The 17,043-nt window shown below is 52.6% G+C and overlaps 1 protein-coding gene across 1 annotated transcript in view; it reads left to right on the top strand.

The window, feature by feature from the left end:
• Window positions 1-493: 493 nt before the first annotated feature.
• LOC114922280 (piezo-type mechanosensitive ion channel component 1-like) overlaps window positions 494-17,043 on the top strand; it is a 33,997-nt gene continuing 17,447 nt past the window's right edge. Inside the window, exons 1-2 of the mRNA XM_029283227.1 lie at window positions 494-557; window positions 15,854-15,949. Coding sequence (XP_029139060.1) covers window positions 494-557; window positions 15,854-15,949 — 160 coding nt within the window. The remainder of the gene's footprint in view (window positions 558-15,853; window positions 15,950-17,043) is intronic.

The raw sequence follows: 17,043 nt of genomic DNA, 5'->3' as shown, positions 1-17,043 counted from the left end.
TTTCCCCGCCTGGTTCCGACGTGTCGGGCTGGAGAGGGCGTCTCAGCGGGCACTAGGTGGTGCTGCCGCCCGGGGAATAGCGCCGAGGGAGGGAGGGAGGGAGGGGAGGGGGCGGCCCCGGCGGGGGGGCGGCGGCGGCGGCGGCAGCTCCGGCCGGGCGGGTCTGACCTGGCACGTGCGCGGCCAGAGAGAGCCGGGACGGCGGCGGCCGAGCGAGGCTTCGCTGCGCGGAAGGCAGGCAGCGGCTGGGTCCGGCTGCGCTCACTGCGGGGCAGAGCCGAGACCGCCCCCCGCTCCTCCCCCGGGGACGGGCTGAGCTCCCGCGGGCCGAGGGCGAGAGAGGCGGCTGGGCTCGGGTGGGGCGCGAAGCCGACGGAGCTGCCGCCGCCGCCGCCGCACTGCGCCCAACCAGGCGCCACTTCGGGACTCGGAGCACCGAGCCGGGACTATGCCGACGCCCGCCCGCCGACCCTGCGCATGAAGCCGCGCCGCGATGGAGCTGCGGGTCCTGTGCGGCGTCCTCTACTGGCTGCTGCTGCCGCTCTCGCTGCTGGCCGGTAAGCGGGGCCTTCCCGGGCCGGGCGGGGGGCATCGCCCGCCTCTTTCGGCGCTTGGGCAGCCGGTGCCGGTCGCGCCCCGTCGCACTCTGGCCGCGAGGCTGCTTCCTGCCTGAAGGAGCGGGAGGGGGTGAAAAGACGCTGCGGACGGTCTGTCTCGGGGAGGGCTGGACTAAATGACCTTTAAGACACCCCCCCCCGCGAGCCCGCAGCAGCGGTTAGCTTCCATGTAAGCGCTGGAGGCTGGCTATGCCCCGTGAAATGGGGCGGCGCAACCCCCCAGCCGAGAGAAAGGGCTGCGAACTTCCCGGTGGAGCGGGCGTCCCGGGGCAGGTCTGGCCGGACTTCGATAAAAGCCGCCGTGGCAGGTTCTCCTTGGCCCTGCTCGCGGAGCGGCTGGGCAGTTGCGCTTCTCCGGGGGAGGATTTGTATGGCACGCACGCCCCGTGTCTGGCTGTGCCAGCGGAGGCGGCTGCGGGAGAAGGAGAGTTGTCATCCGGAGGCTCTTCCAGCTCGGGCTGCTGGAGCCCTTCCAGCCTGTTAAACAAACCCGGGAGGAATGTTGCCGGCGCCCAGGTCGGAATCACCTGGTGGGAGAGGGTGGGTGGTTAGGAACAGTCTGGCTCCCGGTCGCTGTGGTTGTGCTGAAGCAGCCTCAGCCAGCCAGCCAGTCTGCTGGAACTGCCCAAAAAAGTCAGGACAAAAGTTTTGCCGGTCAGCCCAGCAGCTCCTGGGATGAAAGTAATTGGCTGGGTAGGTAGGTGTGTTGTATGAAGGTAGCAATTAGGTGTGCTCACATAGTGGGGAAACATCTTGAAAGCTTCATACTTCCTATATTAGGGTGACTTGCTTGTTGAAGGAACTGAATTAGTGGAGACTCACAGAAAATGGATTTTGCAGGTTGCAAAAAGCAAAGTCCCATTCTGGGGGCCCTCAGGAATGAAACCGAATGGCTGGGATCATAAACCTCCCTTCAGATGCCTGCTGTGGTAGTGAAATGGAAGGGTCAGCACACAGATTATTAATTCTGATGACCAGAGGCTGGATGGAAAGGAAACGTGTGAACAGTGACTCTTGTGAGCTGACAGGGAAGAGGAGAGCCGCAGAGGGAGGGGTGATAGATTGTGTGTGAGATTTTGCATGGAGCAAGAGCTCCCCCCTCAAAGAATACTGGAAGAAGAACTGGAAATTCCTGGGAGTCCAGGTGCCCCCAAATACAGCCCCATCCTCTGGCACTATCGGCAATTCCAGGGAATTTCTAGAAGTCTGAGCTACTATTTCCCAGGACATTGTTCTAGGCTAGAAGTGAATTCCCCAGGGATGAGGAGGTGAACTCTTTCCTGTTTAGTCATAACCGGCCCAGCGGGTGCAACCAGTTTTTCACAGGCACTTCTGCTCTCCCTCACTGGGGTTGCACCGGAGTTAGTGGGGTGTACAGCCTTGGGAGACGGCTCGTGAGCTTATGTTGTTTGTGTGATGATCCCTTTTCCTTACATCTGTCTTAAAACTGGCACATGCACGTACACACACTCAGGTATGTGAACCTGAGTATCCCAAAAGCGTCTTTTGCTGAAATCTGTTGTGAAACAAGATGATGCAAGTTTCTTAGTCTGCCTCTGACTCCATTTGAGGATTATTCTGATTGGGAACAACCTGTCCTATTGGAAGGCTTGGCTTTACTACAGCCCCCTCCCCACCCCCATGTCTGCCTTAATTTTCCTGGCTTCTCCTCCCAGGTCTAAGGGCAATGAACGAGTCCATCCAAAGGGACTTTTTTCCCCTCTCTTTCTCCCTCCCCCCCCCCATACATACTAGGCGGCCTGTGTTTGAAAATCCGTGTGCAGCCAGCCTGTTTACACAAATATTTAACCAACACGTATATCCCTGCCATTCTTGGACTGTTGTGAAGGCACAGCTGCCAGTTTATACAGCAGCAACAGCAGGAAGAAGGGAGGGGGGCCGTGTCCCTCCAGGTTGTTCAAGCGGGAACGTCTTTGGAGTTCTCCAGTGGTGAATGGCTTGGGTTTCTCCAGGTGTGCTACTGATTTGCCTCAGCCCTGGTGGGCATTCCACGTATTCTGGCTGCGCAAGGCATTTTTAATCCTGCCTGTTGAAAAATGGTTGCATGCTTACATATTGGGAAAAAAAAAGACTGGCCAGTACTTCCTTCTCCCCACGAACCCCAAGTTCTTTGCAAATGGTGGTGCTTTGCTTCTCACCAAGAAACCTGTTTTTCAGCAATAACACATTTTCTAAAGTGCTCTTCAACTTGAAATCTGCTTGGCTCCCGTGAACTGTCCTTCTGCAGACATCTTGGAAGAGAAGGATCTCTTGCACCCAAACCCGAGAATTTTATATCTGTGTTTTTGCAAGTGTGCAATTGAAATGTTCCTTTAAGGAAGGAATGATAACTTTTGGGCAAACTATCCCACCAGAGGTTCAAGTAGCCCATGTTTGGCAGCTCAGACTGGGGATGAGGGGCCCTGTAGTAAAAGTTTGGGGGGGGGGGAAACCTAGCAGGAAAGGCTCCCAGTTAGAAAGCCCTTGTGGTCACAGATGGTATTGCATGCAAGCAGAACAGCCTACATTCAAAATGTGCTCCTTTTCTTACAGCCAGGTGAGATGGAAGCATATTCTGAGGGCAATCTCAGGCTCATCCTACCCTCTCTTCCAACTGAATGCGTCTTTGCTGTTTTCTGTCTCTCTGCTCTTGCCTGGATCCCCTATTGGCTGTTTTCTTACATCCCTTTTAATCCTGATCTGCACTCGAGTGCCACTCGGGGATTTCAGCTGGCTTGAGAATGCTTCTCCTTGTCTCTCCTTTCTGACCAGGAAACTCCCTTCTTCTCCCAGAGGTCTCCGCTAGGCATCTGCTCCGTAAAATAGAGGCAGCTCAGCTCCAAGGGACCCTTTCTGCTTTTTTCCCTTTCCGACTTCTGCTACAGCCTTCATTTCAAGCGTTGTGGGCTGATCCCCTGCAATGTGTATTGTGTGTGTGTGTTGCTTTTGGTAATAATGGAGAAACGTGTGACAGCAGCGAGAGCACTTGTTGTGAAAAGTTTTTCCCTTTTGTTACAGCTCCATCTGGCACCCCTCCTCTCTTTTCCAGGGTGTTGGGCTAGTTTGCCCTGCCCACCAGCGAGAGTTGTGCCTGGAACAATTGAACTGAAGGAAAGAAAGAGTAATGGGAAGACCAGGGGAGGGGCCGCTTCCCACCACTTTCTTTCTTGTTTTGAAAGTCTCTCCTGTGAATAAGAAGGGAGTCGGCTGGAGTTGCTTTCCCTCTCACACTCTGAACCAGGAAGCTGGGTTCCTCTGGACTGTTTGGGTAACATGCACATGATTAATCATAAATGCTGCACACAATTACAGAGGCGCATTGACTGTTGACTTAAGTTGCCACATGTGGTTTTTCTTTTAATTAGACTGGCTTTTTAGCAGTTTGCTGATTGATGGTCTTGCACCATAAAGATCCAAGGTTTTTTTTTTAATCCACCTAGAAGGAAAAAAAGGATATTCTCTGAAATGTAAGGTCCAGATTGGGGAAGGTGTGATGGATGTTGTAGTCCAACATCTGTGCAGGATGAAGGAGTTGAGGAACGCTAATAGAGGGCAGCCATGGATAAATTCTCATTGGACTCCTGAGTAGGTGTGAATGGGGTCAGGGCATTAAGTGTGAACATGTGCAGTTGGGCAAATAAAGCAGCATTTTTTCTTCTTTTCCTCCTTTGTGACACAGAAGCGTTCTGAGGACAGTTGCTGGAGCAGAGCAGAGGCTGTTTTTGGCGGCCTCTCTCCCACGAGGCCCTGGCCTTTATAGGGAGGGGTCTTGGCTGGGGAGTGGATCCCGCAGCAGGGGAAGAGGAGCCAGAGTACTTCATGGGGGAAGGCAACCCCTTGCTCTTTGGGGTGTCTCTCCAACCTGCCCTCCTCGATCTATCTTAAACCGCGGAAGGGATGTCTGTACGAAGCGGTCGAAAATATCAAGAGATTTAAAAATGGGCAGACTCTTCCCCACCTTGGGCCCTTCTGATTTTTAGGACCAGGCTGGCTGGGGATTTTGGGAGCTGTAGTTTCGTCCAGCTGGGGCCACCGGAAGCCCCCAGTGTTGCTTACGAAAGCAGGTCCTTGGCTCCAGAAGGTGCTGAGGCAGAAGCCTGGATCAAATTAAATTTTGGCTCCTCCAACAGGCTGTCAAGGCCAGGAGATCAAAGAGCTGCTGCTTTGTTTCTCTGTGGCGTCTGCTACTCTGTGTCTTCCTTAGATTCCTTTTAGACTGAAGTGTCTGGAAGTACACACTGTGCGCGTGCACACACATGCGCACACACCCTGCCTTCAGGGACTCTGATTTCGCCTCCAAGATGCTTCTTGTGAAATCTGGTAGACACCTGCGGATTCTTGACTGTAGGGTGGAGCGGTTAGAGCAGTGGATTTCCGCTGAGAAGGCCTGGCTTCCAATATCCCCCCGCCATGCTCTGAAGCTGAGATCTTGGCCTAGTTCTCTCCCCCCCCCCAGCCTACCTGACAGGGCTGCTGTGAGGAAGAAGGGAGTGGGAAATCTGAACTGGGGAGGCGTTCCTGTTAATGTCCCCACAAAAGCTGCAAAGGCAGGGAGCGAGGGCTTGGCAGAGTCCGTGGGCTGAGCTCTGGACCCCTGGCAAGTCAAGCAAAATTGGGGTCCCATTTTGCTGGTTGGTGACCCAGCAACCCCAGATCCCTTTGTTGGATGGATCTCTCTCCTGGATCTTCTCCCCAATGCTTCTCTGGTTGCACCGAGATAAGAAAATATAATGCATGTGGGAAAGGCCTTGAGAGATGGGCAAGAGCCGCTGCCAAGGAGCTGGCCAGATAAGAGAGGGTGCATCTGGGGAGTGGGAGGGGCCCAGGAGGAACCCCCGAGTTTCTCAGATTGTTAAGGAGACAGTGAGCGACTTCCTCTTTCAGAGGGGGGGGGAGAGATTCTGTCAAGGTAACTACAATAAAGTCGGATTTGCCGTGAGGCTGGCAAAGAAGCATGTTTCTTTGTGGGGGGGGGAGGATGCAGCTTCTGAGCGGCTTCTTCCAACTGACAAGAACTGCGTCTCAGTGTTGGGATGGAAGACACAGAAACAGCACAAGCACTCCATTCACTGAGCGACTGTCCAAAGTGAAAAAAGGGACATGACCGTTTTTCACATGATCTTTGCAAGATCCCCAGGGTCACGGGATCAAAATTCAGACTCCTGGCAACTGGCAGCTGATTTATTTTTATTTATTTATTTATATTTAGGAAATTTTTATTGCCGCCTACTTGCACAAGGCAACTCAAGGCGGCTTACAGGCCATAAAAGCACAATACAAAAGAAATAAAAATAAAAATAATAAAAAATAAATTTATAACTGTTGCAGCATCCCAGGGGCACGTGATCCCCTTTTGTGACCTTCTGACAAGAGAAGTCAAGGGGGAGGCCAGGTGCTTAACAACTGTGGCAAGGAAGGTTGTAAAATGGGGCAAAACTCACTTAAAAACCGCCTTGCTTAGTGACAGAAATTTGGAACTCAATTGTGATTGTAAGTCAAAGATTACCTGTAATGCAGGGTTCCCCAACCCCCAGGCTGTGGCCAGGAACTAGGCCGCACAAGTGAGCGCGTGCGTGAAACCAACCCCTTTTCCCGCCCCCCCCCCCCCCCCCCCCCCCCCCCCCCCCCCCCCCCCCCCCCCCCCGCCAGTCCACAGAGCCAGAAAGGTTGGGTGTCGCTGCTGTAATGGATCTTCTGAAAGAGACAGAGCAGGCAGGGGTCTTCAAACTTGGCTGCTTTAAGACTTGTGGACTTCAATTCTCAGAATTCCTCAGCCAGCCATGCTGGCTGAGGAATTCTGGGAATTGAAGTCCACAAGTCTTAAAGCAGCCAAGTTTGGAGACGCCTGTATTAGAGCTTGAACCAAACTGAAAACCTCCGTGGCTTTTGATGCTTGACTCTGCTGATGTATGATCTCCCTCCCCCTCCCCCTCACTTCATATCCCCTCAGCCCCTCCCCCCACAGTGCCAGCCCGGCCTTCTGCCCGCCGCTTTCCATGAATGGGTGGCCACCCTCTTTGCGCCGCTTGCTTGCTTTCTTCCTTCGTGGCAGAGGAAGCTGGCGGGTTTCTCCTCCTCCCGGGCGGCCCTTGGGCGGCTTGGCATTTCTGAGTCTGACGGGCGGGGGGGGGGGAAGTTTCCTCTCTGCCAAGCATGTTCAGCAGCAGCAGCCTGGATGGCTGGAAGGAGGGCAGGATGGGGGCTCAGAAGGGGAGGGGGATCCCTGCCCCGCCCGGTGACTCAAGCGGAGGCGGCAGCCACCATGCGGCTTCCTGACTCAGTTCCCCGGAGAGCAGCGGCTGCTGCTTGTTTCATTAGGGAAGTCTGAATCAGCCCTGGCCTGCCTTGCCTTGCCGTTGTGCTTGGATAAGTTGCAGGACTGGCTGCCACATCTGAGCCAGCACCCCCCCCCCGAAAGGCTCCCCGACTGGGCAGCGGCAGAGCTGGTGACTTCCTGGCCTTGGGTCTGGGTGGGGGGGGAGGCGGGAAGGCCCAGGGGCACTTCAGCCATGCAAGGTTTTGGGGAGGGGGAGGCTACTGAGTGCCTTAGAAAGGGGCCGGGGGCTCCTCTGCTCTCGCTGCACTTCCTCATTCAGCTCCTAGCACAGATACAGGTCGTCCCCCGACTTACGACCACAATCGGGCCCAAAATTTCCATTCCTAAGAAAGACAGTTGCTAAGTGAGTTTTGCCCCATTTTATGACCTTTCTTGCCACGGTCGTTAAGTGAATCACTGCCGTTAGTAACAGGGTTGTTAAGTGAATCTGGCTTCCCCGTGGACTTCGCTTGTCGGAAGGACACAAAAAGGGATCGCATGACCCCAGGACGCTGCACAACCGTCATAAATGTGAGCCAAGCGTCCGGATTCTGATCACGGGGATGCTGCAAGGGCCGTGAGCGTGGAAAACGGTCATAAGTCACTTTTTTTCAGTGATGTTATGTTCAATCGGCCACTAAACGAACTGTTGTAAGTCGAGGACTATCTGCACCCAGGGAGTAAAGTTCACCCAAGCTGTGCTGCGTAAATGAGACCCACCATTGAACGGCTGCTAACTTTAGCTTTTCCTGACATTCTGGCACCATCTGCAGTTTGGCCTTTCTTCCTTGGAACGCCTGCTCATGTCCTGGGGATGGGTTCCGCCCTTCCCCGTTGTTTATTTTAATTATTTTCTTATTTAAAAGATCTATATGGCCGCCCGTCTTAAGCGACTCAACAACAACGAAACCGATGACTATAAAGCAATCATAAAAACAGCAAAACTGTAAAATGAAACCCCTGTGCCTTAATCGTCCCCCTAGGTAGCCCCACAGCAAGCTCAGCTGCCCTCCTTTCCTAGCATCTATCCCAGTGTTTCACAGTCCCTTTAAGCTGTGTGGACTTCAACTCCCAGAATTCCCCAGCCAGCCTAGGGAATTCTGGGGGCTGAGATTAAGAAACACTGATCTATACAACCCTATCCAGCACCTGGGTTAAAAGCCAGGTCTTAATGGCCACCTGAAAAGCTAAATGGGAGAGACCTGCCAAATCTCGGGGTGGGGGGTGTTCCATAACATAGGGGGAGATACCAACAAAGCACATTTCTGAGGTCCCACTAGATGACAGGATTTCAGGGAAGCCGTGCACTCAAAAGATCTGCTCGGGCTGAGCCGCTGCGTTCCTGTGGCCGGCCTCTTCAGGGATTTCTCTGCTCTTGGTCATTCCCGGGCCTCTGTCCTCCCCCACTCTCACCCGAGAACATTGCTAGATGCCTGCATTTCGGAATTGGATTAGTTTCCATAAAAACAGGATAGGGTGGGTAATATGGTTCCTGCCGCTCATTTGTGTTTTTTCCCATTAAGCCGGAAGCCCAGACCAGGCCTGTCTCTTTGTGTTTGTTCTCTTCCTTTTGCTTCTCCTTCCAATATGGCCAGCTTAGCGTGAGTAGACCTCTTCCTCGTCTTCCCTGGGGGAGCCGAGAACTTGGCTCTGCCTTTTCACAAAAACCAAATTAGTGTTCCTGTAGCTGCTAAAAGGAAATTGGCACCTGTGCTTAGATTTCTCTGAAGCTGAACCTTCAGCTTCAAGGGGGGGAGAGAAATTCTTTCTCCCCCCAAAAAACAGGGCATCTTGCACCCACCTCCCCCTAAATCCCAAACCATTTTAGGCTTCCCCTTAAGCACGAGGCTGCTCTTCCCCTCTGTACGATCCGGTGGCTGCAGGACTGAGCGATCTGCTCTTGGATCAGCGCTTCTAGTCTGCAGTCCGACCTTCAGAGATTCAGTTTGTGGAAATAAAGGAGGGGTGTCCAACCTTGGAAACTTTAAGACTTGCGGACCTCAACTCCCAAAATTCCCCGGCATCATTTTTCACCTTACAAAGATTCTTAACTGGTACCCAGAAACAATTTTCAGTGGCCCCGGACAAGGAAATCCAGATTAGTTTGATGGCTGAGCTTGAGACCCTGGAAACGGAGGTTGTGACGAGGGGATGCCTCAAAAGCTGGTGCTGAGGCCTGTTTTGGTGTCTGCAGAAGGGACCTGCATCCTTTTTCCTCTGACAAGACAAAGACGTTGGAAACATTGGAACATGCCTCACTTGGAAGCACGAAATGCATTTTAAAAACCTGAAATGTATCTTTCCAAGGAAACAGAGAATCATGCTGACTTTGTAGTAATAAATAAAGTTTTCTCTTGCAAGCTTGCTTGTCATTTCAAGTGAATTGTCCAGGAAATTTGGCAAGTGTTCTTCTCAGACTTTACCAAAAGCAATCATACTTGTCCTCTTCCTCCTCCTCCGCTTCCTCTTCCTCCTCCTCCCCCCCCAGCAGGCCAGCTGCTGTCACCTCTAAGGCGCTGTTGTGCCCAAGAGAATAAGGTGGCTAGGCTTGGAACCTCCCGTGGGAGCTGGCTGCTCTCTCCCACAACCAAGTCTGCTCCTTTCTCCCCCTGGCAAGCAGATCCTCCTTCAGACAACCTCGCTTTTCCGTCCCATGCGATGCGTCCTCTTGGAGGACAGCTCAGAGGGAGGGCCGGGGCGCATGCCTCAGAACTGCTGGGGCCAACCCAACGATGTGGTTGGCAGGACTTCCAAGGCAGCCCTCAGGCATGGATGGCTCCTTCTCTTAGTTGAAAGAAGAAAAAGGCGCCTCTGTCTGAAGCGTGTTCTGAGGAGGAAGCACTTGGGTGAGCTCAGCAGTGGGAAGAATGAGGTCAGGGAAAATAAAAGCCGGTCAGTGGCTGGAGTGAAAGTCAGCTAAGAGAAACTGGCAGAGGAGCAGCCTGGGTTTCCCTGTGGTTTGGGGGGCCTTTGCCAGCTCCAAAGCATCTTTAGTTCTTTCAAGATCTCTGGAGCAGGCTTGGATTGTGCATCTTAGACAGTTTCTTCTGAAGGTAAACCTCTTCCTGGAGGCGTTTGAGTAATCATCTGGCTGTTTCTGGCTGTGGCACTGAATTAAATGACAAAAAAGTGCAATGTTTAAGGCAGTGTTTCTCAACCTCAGCAACTCAAAGATGGGTGGACCTGAACTCCCAGAATCCCCCAGCCAGCATGGAATTCTGGGACTCGAAGTCCACCCAACTTCAAGTTGCTGAGGTTGAGAAACAGGACTAGAAACCTTTCTGGTTTTCCGACATCCCCTGGAGCTGAAAGTTCCCTGGGAAGGACTGTCCCAATGGAAGTTTTAATCCATACGGGTTCTTCTCTTTTTTCGGGCTGCTGGCCTTGCTGAACTGACTCTGCCCACCTCTGACAGGGGGCACAGGAAAAGCCCCCTCCCCACACATGTCGCAACTGGCTGGGTCAGGGGAGAGGCCAGAGGCAGCTGAAGAATGCGGAGAAGCTGCCTTTTGGAATGAAGGAAGGGCGAATTGGGCTTGGCGGAGGTGGCCCCCCCAGGGAAGATAAACAAAGGAGGGGGGCAATGTGGCAGTGAGCCAGCTGAGGTTTCCAGAAGGCTGGAGGGGGAGCATTGCACTTCTGGAATTTGGTTTGAGGATGGTCTGCAGAATCTGCCCCTCCCCCCCATTCTCTTTGCACCCTGGGCTGGGCTGGCCTGCAGGCCTTTGAGCTGCTGGATGAGGGCTACTCATGGGGCAGTGTTTCAGAGCCCCTCCCCCCCTTTGGGGGCTATCCTCTTTCTTTGGGTCTGTTTGTGTGGGGAAAGAGAGAGGAACTTCAGTCCAGTTCTCTGGCCTTCCAGCCTCTGTCTCTGCTGGGACATGCAGCATTTTCAAATAGGGGCTAATACGTTGTGAATGAAATTGGAGGCAATGAAAACTCATCCTAAGTGATGACATCTGGAAAAGCAAATATTTTCTCAGAGCTCAGCCAGGCTTGCAAAAGCAACTTGCTTGGCTGTATAGGGTGACTCAGAATTGCCTCCAGGTGACCAGGCACAAAGCCTCGTGATGAACAGAAGGGCTGGGTTCCTGCTCTTCTTTTCTCAATTTTGACTCCTTATTCCAATAAGTTGGATAAACGGTTGTTTGCTCACCCACGCCTTATGTGTCCTGTGTTCTTGAGCCAGATCCCTGGACATCTAAGGGGGATTTGCCTACCAGACACTCCCCCACAGTTGACTTCAGTTGCTCCTGGTGCAGGTGCTGGTCTTTTTTTTGGGGGGGGGGGCAAGCCTGGGCTGTGTCTATATGGCCTTCTTGACTGTGAAAAGATGGAGCTGTCCTGTACAAGAAAATTTCCAGCAGGGAATTTTTCCTGCTGTTGCTGCTGCTGTTTCTCAGCCCTCCTGCTGCTCCTTCTCCAGGCTGCACCCTGGTTCTACTTCCTCCTCCTCCTCCTCCTCCTCCTTCTCTTCCTCCAAGACGGGGCAGATTGTTTTCACTCCCAAAATTAAACTGTAATTTTTGCCTAAAAATAAAACAGTGAGAAGCGTGGATCTCGTGACTGCAGCTGAGGCCCTGCCGCCAAGCTTGCGCAAGGCTGGCCCAGGGGCCCTGCAGTGCACTTTGCACTCCTCCTCGGTTGCACGAGGGTTGGGCCCCTGCCGACTCTGCTGGAGTTCAGAGTGGGAGGCGCTGAGCTTCGCCCCCTTCCCTCCTCTCCACGACTGCAGGGACAGATTCCACTGGTGAAGGGAAAAGAGGGGCTGGGTGTGTCAGGCTTCCTTGATTTCACACTAGACCTGCCTTGGACCTAGAAACAGACCCAGTTGCTAGGTGCACACAGAGATTTCTGCCTAAGTTACCAAAGAGGATGAAGTTTCCAAATTTCATTGTGCAGCTTCCTTCCAAGGATAATGTGGCCATGAGCTCTGGAGCAGATTCTGGATGGCCAGCGGTCAGCCCTGCAATGCAGAGTGCAGGGACCCCAAATTTCCTGTCCTTTTGGGGAAGAGGCTGGCAGTGTAGGGGCTGAGCCCTCCCCAGGCCGGATGGGGTGAGGGAGTCAGAAAGTAACCACTGGTCTGGGGTGGGAGCAGCTTCTGAAACCTCCACCAAGCTTTCCCGTAGAATAAATGAAGGCTGTGAAAGCCTCCCTCACCCAGAATCGGGTATGGGTCACTCCTGTCTCATTCTCTGTCTGGCTTCTACCAGCCTGCGCATAATTACGTTCTTGGATGGTGCACCCTGGCTTGAGAGATGTGATAAATGGGGCTGGCGTTTCTGCAGCCGCCTGCATGGCTGATTGGGCTGTTCGGATGTGCTTCCTGGAGCCCAACGGCCAGAGGATGAGTGGGAAAGACGAGCAGGGAGGCAGTTTGGCCACGGCTGGTGCAGAGATTAGAGCTGATGCGACTGCTGAGATGGACTTGGCCTGCCAAGCAGCTAGCATTGGGGGGGGGGCAGGCTGTTAAAGCTTGCAGAGGTGAAGAAGTGCAGTTCTACCTGTCATCCTTCTCAGCCTGCTGCCCTGTCATTTCCTTGTCGCATTTTCACTGGCAAAGCAGCAATTTGCTTCCTCTGCAGCCAGGGAAGAATTGATGACTTCTCCCAAATTCCCAAGCGCTGCTCAGCCACCTTCCCAAAACCACCTTCCTATTTCTTCCCCCTAATGGAAAGGATCCTGCAATTACCTTTGCAGAGAGCCTGGGCCAAAGAAAGACGGGCAGACATCCAGATATCTTAAAAGGTACAACTCCCAAGAGCAGCATCTTCCTTCCTGCACTCGATCTGCTTGCCTAAAATGCTCACCAGGGGTTAACTGGGCCATGGTTTATTTGGATAATCCCACGGCCTGGACTATTTGACACAGGTGCACTGGGTTTGCCCTGCAAGGTAGAGTAAAATGTGATTGGCTAGTTTGTGGTGCCCTGTTGGTATTGAATAGAGCAATTGCTAAACCCAAAGAGCAGGACAAGGCTCCTAATTTTTAATGGTGAACCATAGCAAACAGTGCCTCTAACTGGGTTTCTCTCTTCAGCTAGACTACAGCTATATAGCTTAACTTTAAAGTGTGCGTGCAATTAAGCCAGTGTTTCTCAAACTTGGCAACTTTAAGATGTGTGGACTTCATACTCTCAGAATTCTCCATCCAGCAAACTAGTAGATAAACCAAGGTTATGATACTGGGCTTTGCTTTGGAGGTGGAAAGAGAAAAAAAATCTGGGTCTTGTAGACTACAAAATCAAGAGAGTTTTCCTATCTGGTGATGAAAAGAATGAGAGCCCATATTTGGGAAACTTGATCTTATCAAAGGTGGGTTGGGGATATTTTCGTTCACCAAACATTCAGGGAAGGGCTTGTTTTAAAGCAGAATGATTAAGACGGAAGGCATTTCCAGCTGTTTGTTTCTCTCTCCGCCTTATCTCTTAATTTGGCTAAGTTCTGGAGGTTTTAGGGAGGCCAGGAAGCTGGCAGGATTGGGCTGGAAGCCGATTGTGTAAGACTTCCTGTTGGAAGTTTGCAAAAGTTTTTCCTCACCCTCAAGACACAGACTCGGCTGAGTACCTCCTACCTCCTTTCTCGGCTTGTCTTTAAGCATCAAACTGGCCTTTTGGTTACACAAACCTGGCTGTTCTGCTTGTTTTTTAAAAACTCTCTCCCTTCTTGACAAGGGAGCAGAGCCAAAGACTTTCCTGCTTTGGTGCCTGGGTCTTGTGCAGTCTTCACTGGGGGGTAGGATTCTGCAGTGGTGGTCTCCACCAAAGCAGGAGGAAAGTCAGCCTCGGTCAGCAAGTGGCGGGACCCGGCCCAGCCCAATTTCCCTTACAGCTTGTGGTTCTCCTTTCGAGGGGCTGCTATAAGGGAGATTGGGCTGGGCCGGGTCCCGCCACTTGCTGACTGTGGCAAGGGGTCCTTGGAACCGAGAACTGGGGCAGGGGGGCTCTGCCCGGGGGAGGGGGAGTTGAGCCTCATAGGTCCCTTGCTAAGAGGACCGGATTCCAGCTTCTTGACCAGCAGGAGACGATGCCAAGGGCAGAGCGGGACGTGTGCTGTCCCCATTACTGGCAGGTTGATCTCATCTGTCCTGTTTTGAAAAGTGATCCTGCCTTTGGCTTTTCTCCGCTTCCACCTTTGCTGTGGATTTCTAAATTAAGGTTATAGTTGAGGGCCAGAAATTCACAGCTGCGTAGCCAGTGCAATATGAGCCTCCCCACATTAATATACCCGGGCTTGAGTTCCAAGCCACAACTGGGCTGCGTTGCTGTTTTGGTGCCCCTCGCATTGATTCTCTTGCCACAGAGAGTAGAGAAGAGGCCGCCATTGCTCCCCTTGACAGACTGAGAATGGGAGGGCAGAGGAAAAATGGATGAGGAGGGAAGAGGAGAGCAAAGCAATTCAGGGACCCTTTCCTGAAGTTGCAAAAGCTCCACTATGTTTTGCAAATGCCTGAAAACGCAATCTTGAAAGCCAAGAACCAGCTGCTTTAATGTCTTAAAATTTGTGGGCATCCAGATCAGACCTAACATCCCACAGCTTCTGCTGCTGGGGATTATGGAAACGAGTCCAAATGATCTGGAGGACACCATTTTTCAGCCAGGCCTGCTCCGTTGTTTCCAGTTCAGGACCGCTTCTTTTAACACTTAAAGCAGGGGGGTCCAGCCAGCCTTGGCCAGTTGCCATGGTTGCCCCCTCCTGCCTTAGAGGAAGGCAACCCCTCCATTCTCCTCCAGATTCTCTGGATAGCTGAGCTGCAGCTGTTTTGTGCAACAGCTTGTTTGGCTGGCTTGGCATCACCTCCCCCCTCCCTTCAAGGTTTCTGCCTGTGGGGAGGGGTGGGAAAACATTAGCAGAAGAACCTGGAAAGCCCCGAGGAAGAAATTGTTCTGCTGTAAGGTTCCTTCTCCGATCTTCCCCTTTTTGTTCCTTGGGGTTCAAGCCAGGGCTTGATTCAGCTGCTGTGGTTCTTTTGTCTGCCAGATGTGGAATGACGGGTTGGCCGCTGGGACTTGGAGAAGACATCAGGGGAAGGCCACGCTAAGGTGACCCACAGCTCCAACTTTCAAAGAACGGACCGCAAGAAACAGCCAAAGCAGCCTTGTCCAAACTTGGCAACTTTAAGATGGGTGGGATTTAGCTCCCAGAATTCCCCTGGCAGCATTCCGTAGCTGTGGAATATTCACTTACTTGAGCTTGGTGTCCCCTCATCATCACCTCCAGTCTTTACACACACACACACACACACACACACACACACACACACACTAATCGCTGGCTGCAATCAGTGGAAGAACGAATGCAACATCTCTCTCGTTGCACTCATATAGGTAGTCCTTGACTTACGACTTACGGAATTACAGTCATAAACCATAGCAGTCATTAAACAGGTTACCATGTGACCCTGTTCAATTTTATGAACTTTTTTGCAGCGGTTGTTAAGTGAACCCTGTAATTGTTAAGTGAACTTGTTTTTCCCAAATAGATGTTTTTGGCTGGAAGCAGACGCCAGAAACCAGCATAAAATGCCAAGGATCGCAGTCTGGCAACCGTGGGATGCTCCCCGTGGTTATAAATGTGAGCCAGTTGCCAAACATCCAAAATGTGATTATGTGACTGCAGGGGCGGCTGTTGGAACATGTGAAAAGAGTCACAAGATGCTCTGGGGAGGTCTGTCATAATTCGAACAGTCACTAAGCGAGTTGCTCACCAAGATAAGTAGCTGGGCCTCCCCACTTGCCTTGAGGAGCTTCCCTGTTTAAGCCAGGACTCCAGTTTGCTTGTTCTGCCTCCCAAGGCTGCCTGGTCCTGTTAGCTTATTTCCAAGATCCCCTTAAGGGAGGAAACCCAGATCCCCGAGAAATCCTGGGCGATCCTTCTGATCTGTGCTGACTGCATCTCCCTCTCTTTTGACTCCCCAGCCTGCCTCTTCCGATTCAATGGCCTCTCCCTGGTCTACCTTCTCTACCTCCTGCTCCTGCCGTGGTTTCTGGGCCCCACGGAAGACACCATCAAAGGTAAGGCAACCACATTCTCCCAGCTTCCTTGCTCATCAGGGCAAGGAACAAGCCCTCCCTCCCTCCCTCCCATGGGCCTTTGCCCTGGTTTTATCTCCCCCTTAGGTCTGCCCCACTGCCCAGCCAGAGTCGCTTTCCTTCCTGTTGCTGATCCCAGGGGTCTGCAGGCGATGTGGCCACTCCCTGGCTGGGCTCTGGCAAAGGGCCACACCATCTCCGGTTTCCGGAGGGAGTTGGAATTAACCCTTCCCGTTTGGAAGGCCAGAATTCTTTGGCTCAGGCATGCTTGAATTATGGGCTGGAGCAGTTTGCTCACTGTGGCCACAATGGAGCGAAGAAGTGGCCATACCTGCTTCAGGCACAGGAGAGCTCTTTGACCAATGCCAAGCAAGGAGAGGGTCCTCTGCTCGACTCCCTTCGTGAGACGGTGGGGATGGTCATCTCAGGTGGATGGTTGCCTTTTTCTTCAGGAGCCCAAGGCAGCTTTCTCTGTTTCAGCCTCAGAACCATCGCCCCGTGAAGGAGGGGTTTCTTTCTGCCATGTTTTCTCTGTTCTGTATTGGCTCATTTTTATCTCCCTGCAAAAGGGAGGAAGAAAGAGGATTATTATTTTTTTTGCAGAGCAAAGACAGAACTGATTTGTGGACACCCCCCCCCCAAAAAAAGTCCCAGGGATGGTCCAGGCTGCAGAGAGAGCCCCAGGGGCAACCCCCATCCCACCCTGTGTGTCTTAATCTGGAGAACAGCCCTTCCGCCCTTCCATCCCTCTTCACCCCACGGGTCCACTTTGCCAAAATGATTTGCTTCCTGCACAACTTGAGGGTTTCTGAAGATCGTCATCGCTCCGGGCATAAATAGAATTACAGACAGTGCTTGGCACCAATTCCGGCAGCATCTCTGCATTAAAGCAGTTTTTTCCCCCAGGGGATAGAAACCCAGACTCTTCCTCCTTGTTCCTTTTCTTCACTGAACTTTCTGCTGTTTTGTGGGTGTCCTATGCCAGCTTGGGTGCCTCAAGTTGAGACTTTGAGAGCTTTCTTGATTGGTGGGTGAGCCTGGCTTTTCAGAAGCCCCTTTCAGAAGACCAGGAGAGC

The sequence above is a fragment of the Protobothrops mucrosquamatus genome, unplaced genomic scaffold (assembly GCF_001527695.2).
Source record: "Protobothrops mucrosquamatus isolate PMUCROS unplaced genomic scaffold, P.Mucros_1.0 scaffold41, whole genome shotgun sequence".
In the NCBI taxonomy this organism is placed as follows: domain Eukaryota; kingdom Metazoa; phylum Chordata; class Lepidosauria; order Squamata; family Viperidae; genus Protobothrops; species Protobothrops mucrosquamatus.
Note: the sequence above shows the minus strand (reverse complement) of the source record. Positions and strands in the feature narration are given on the sequence as shown.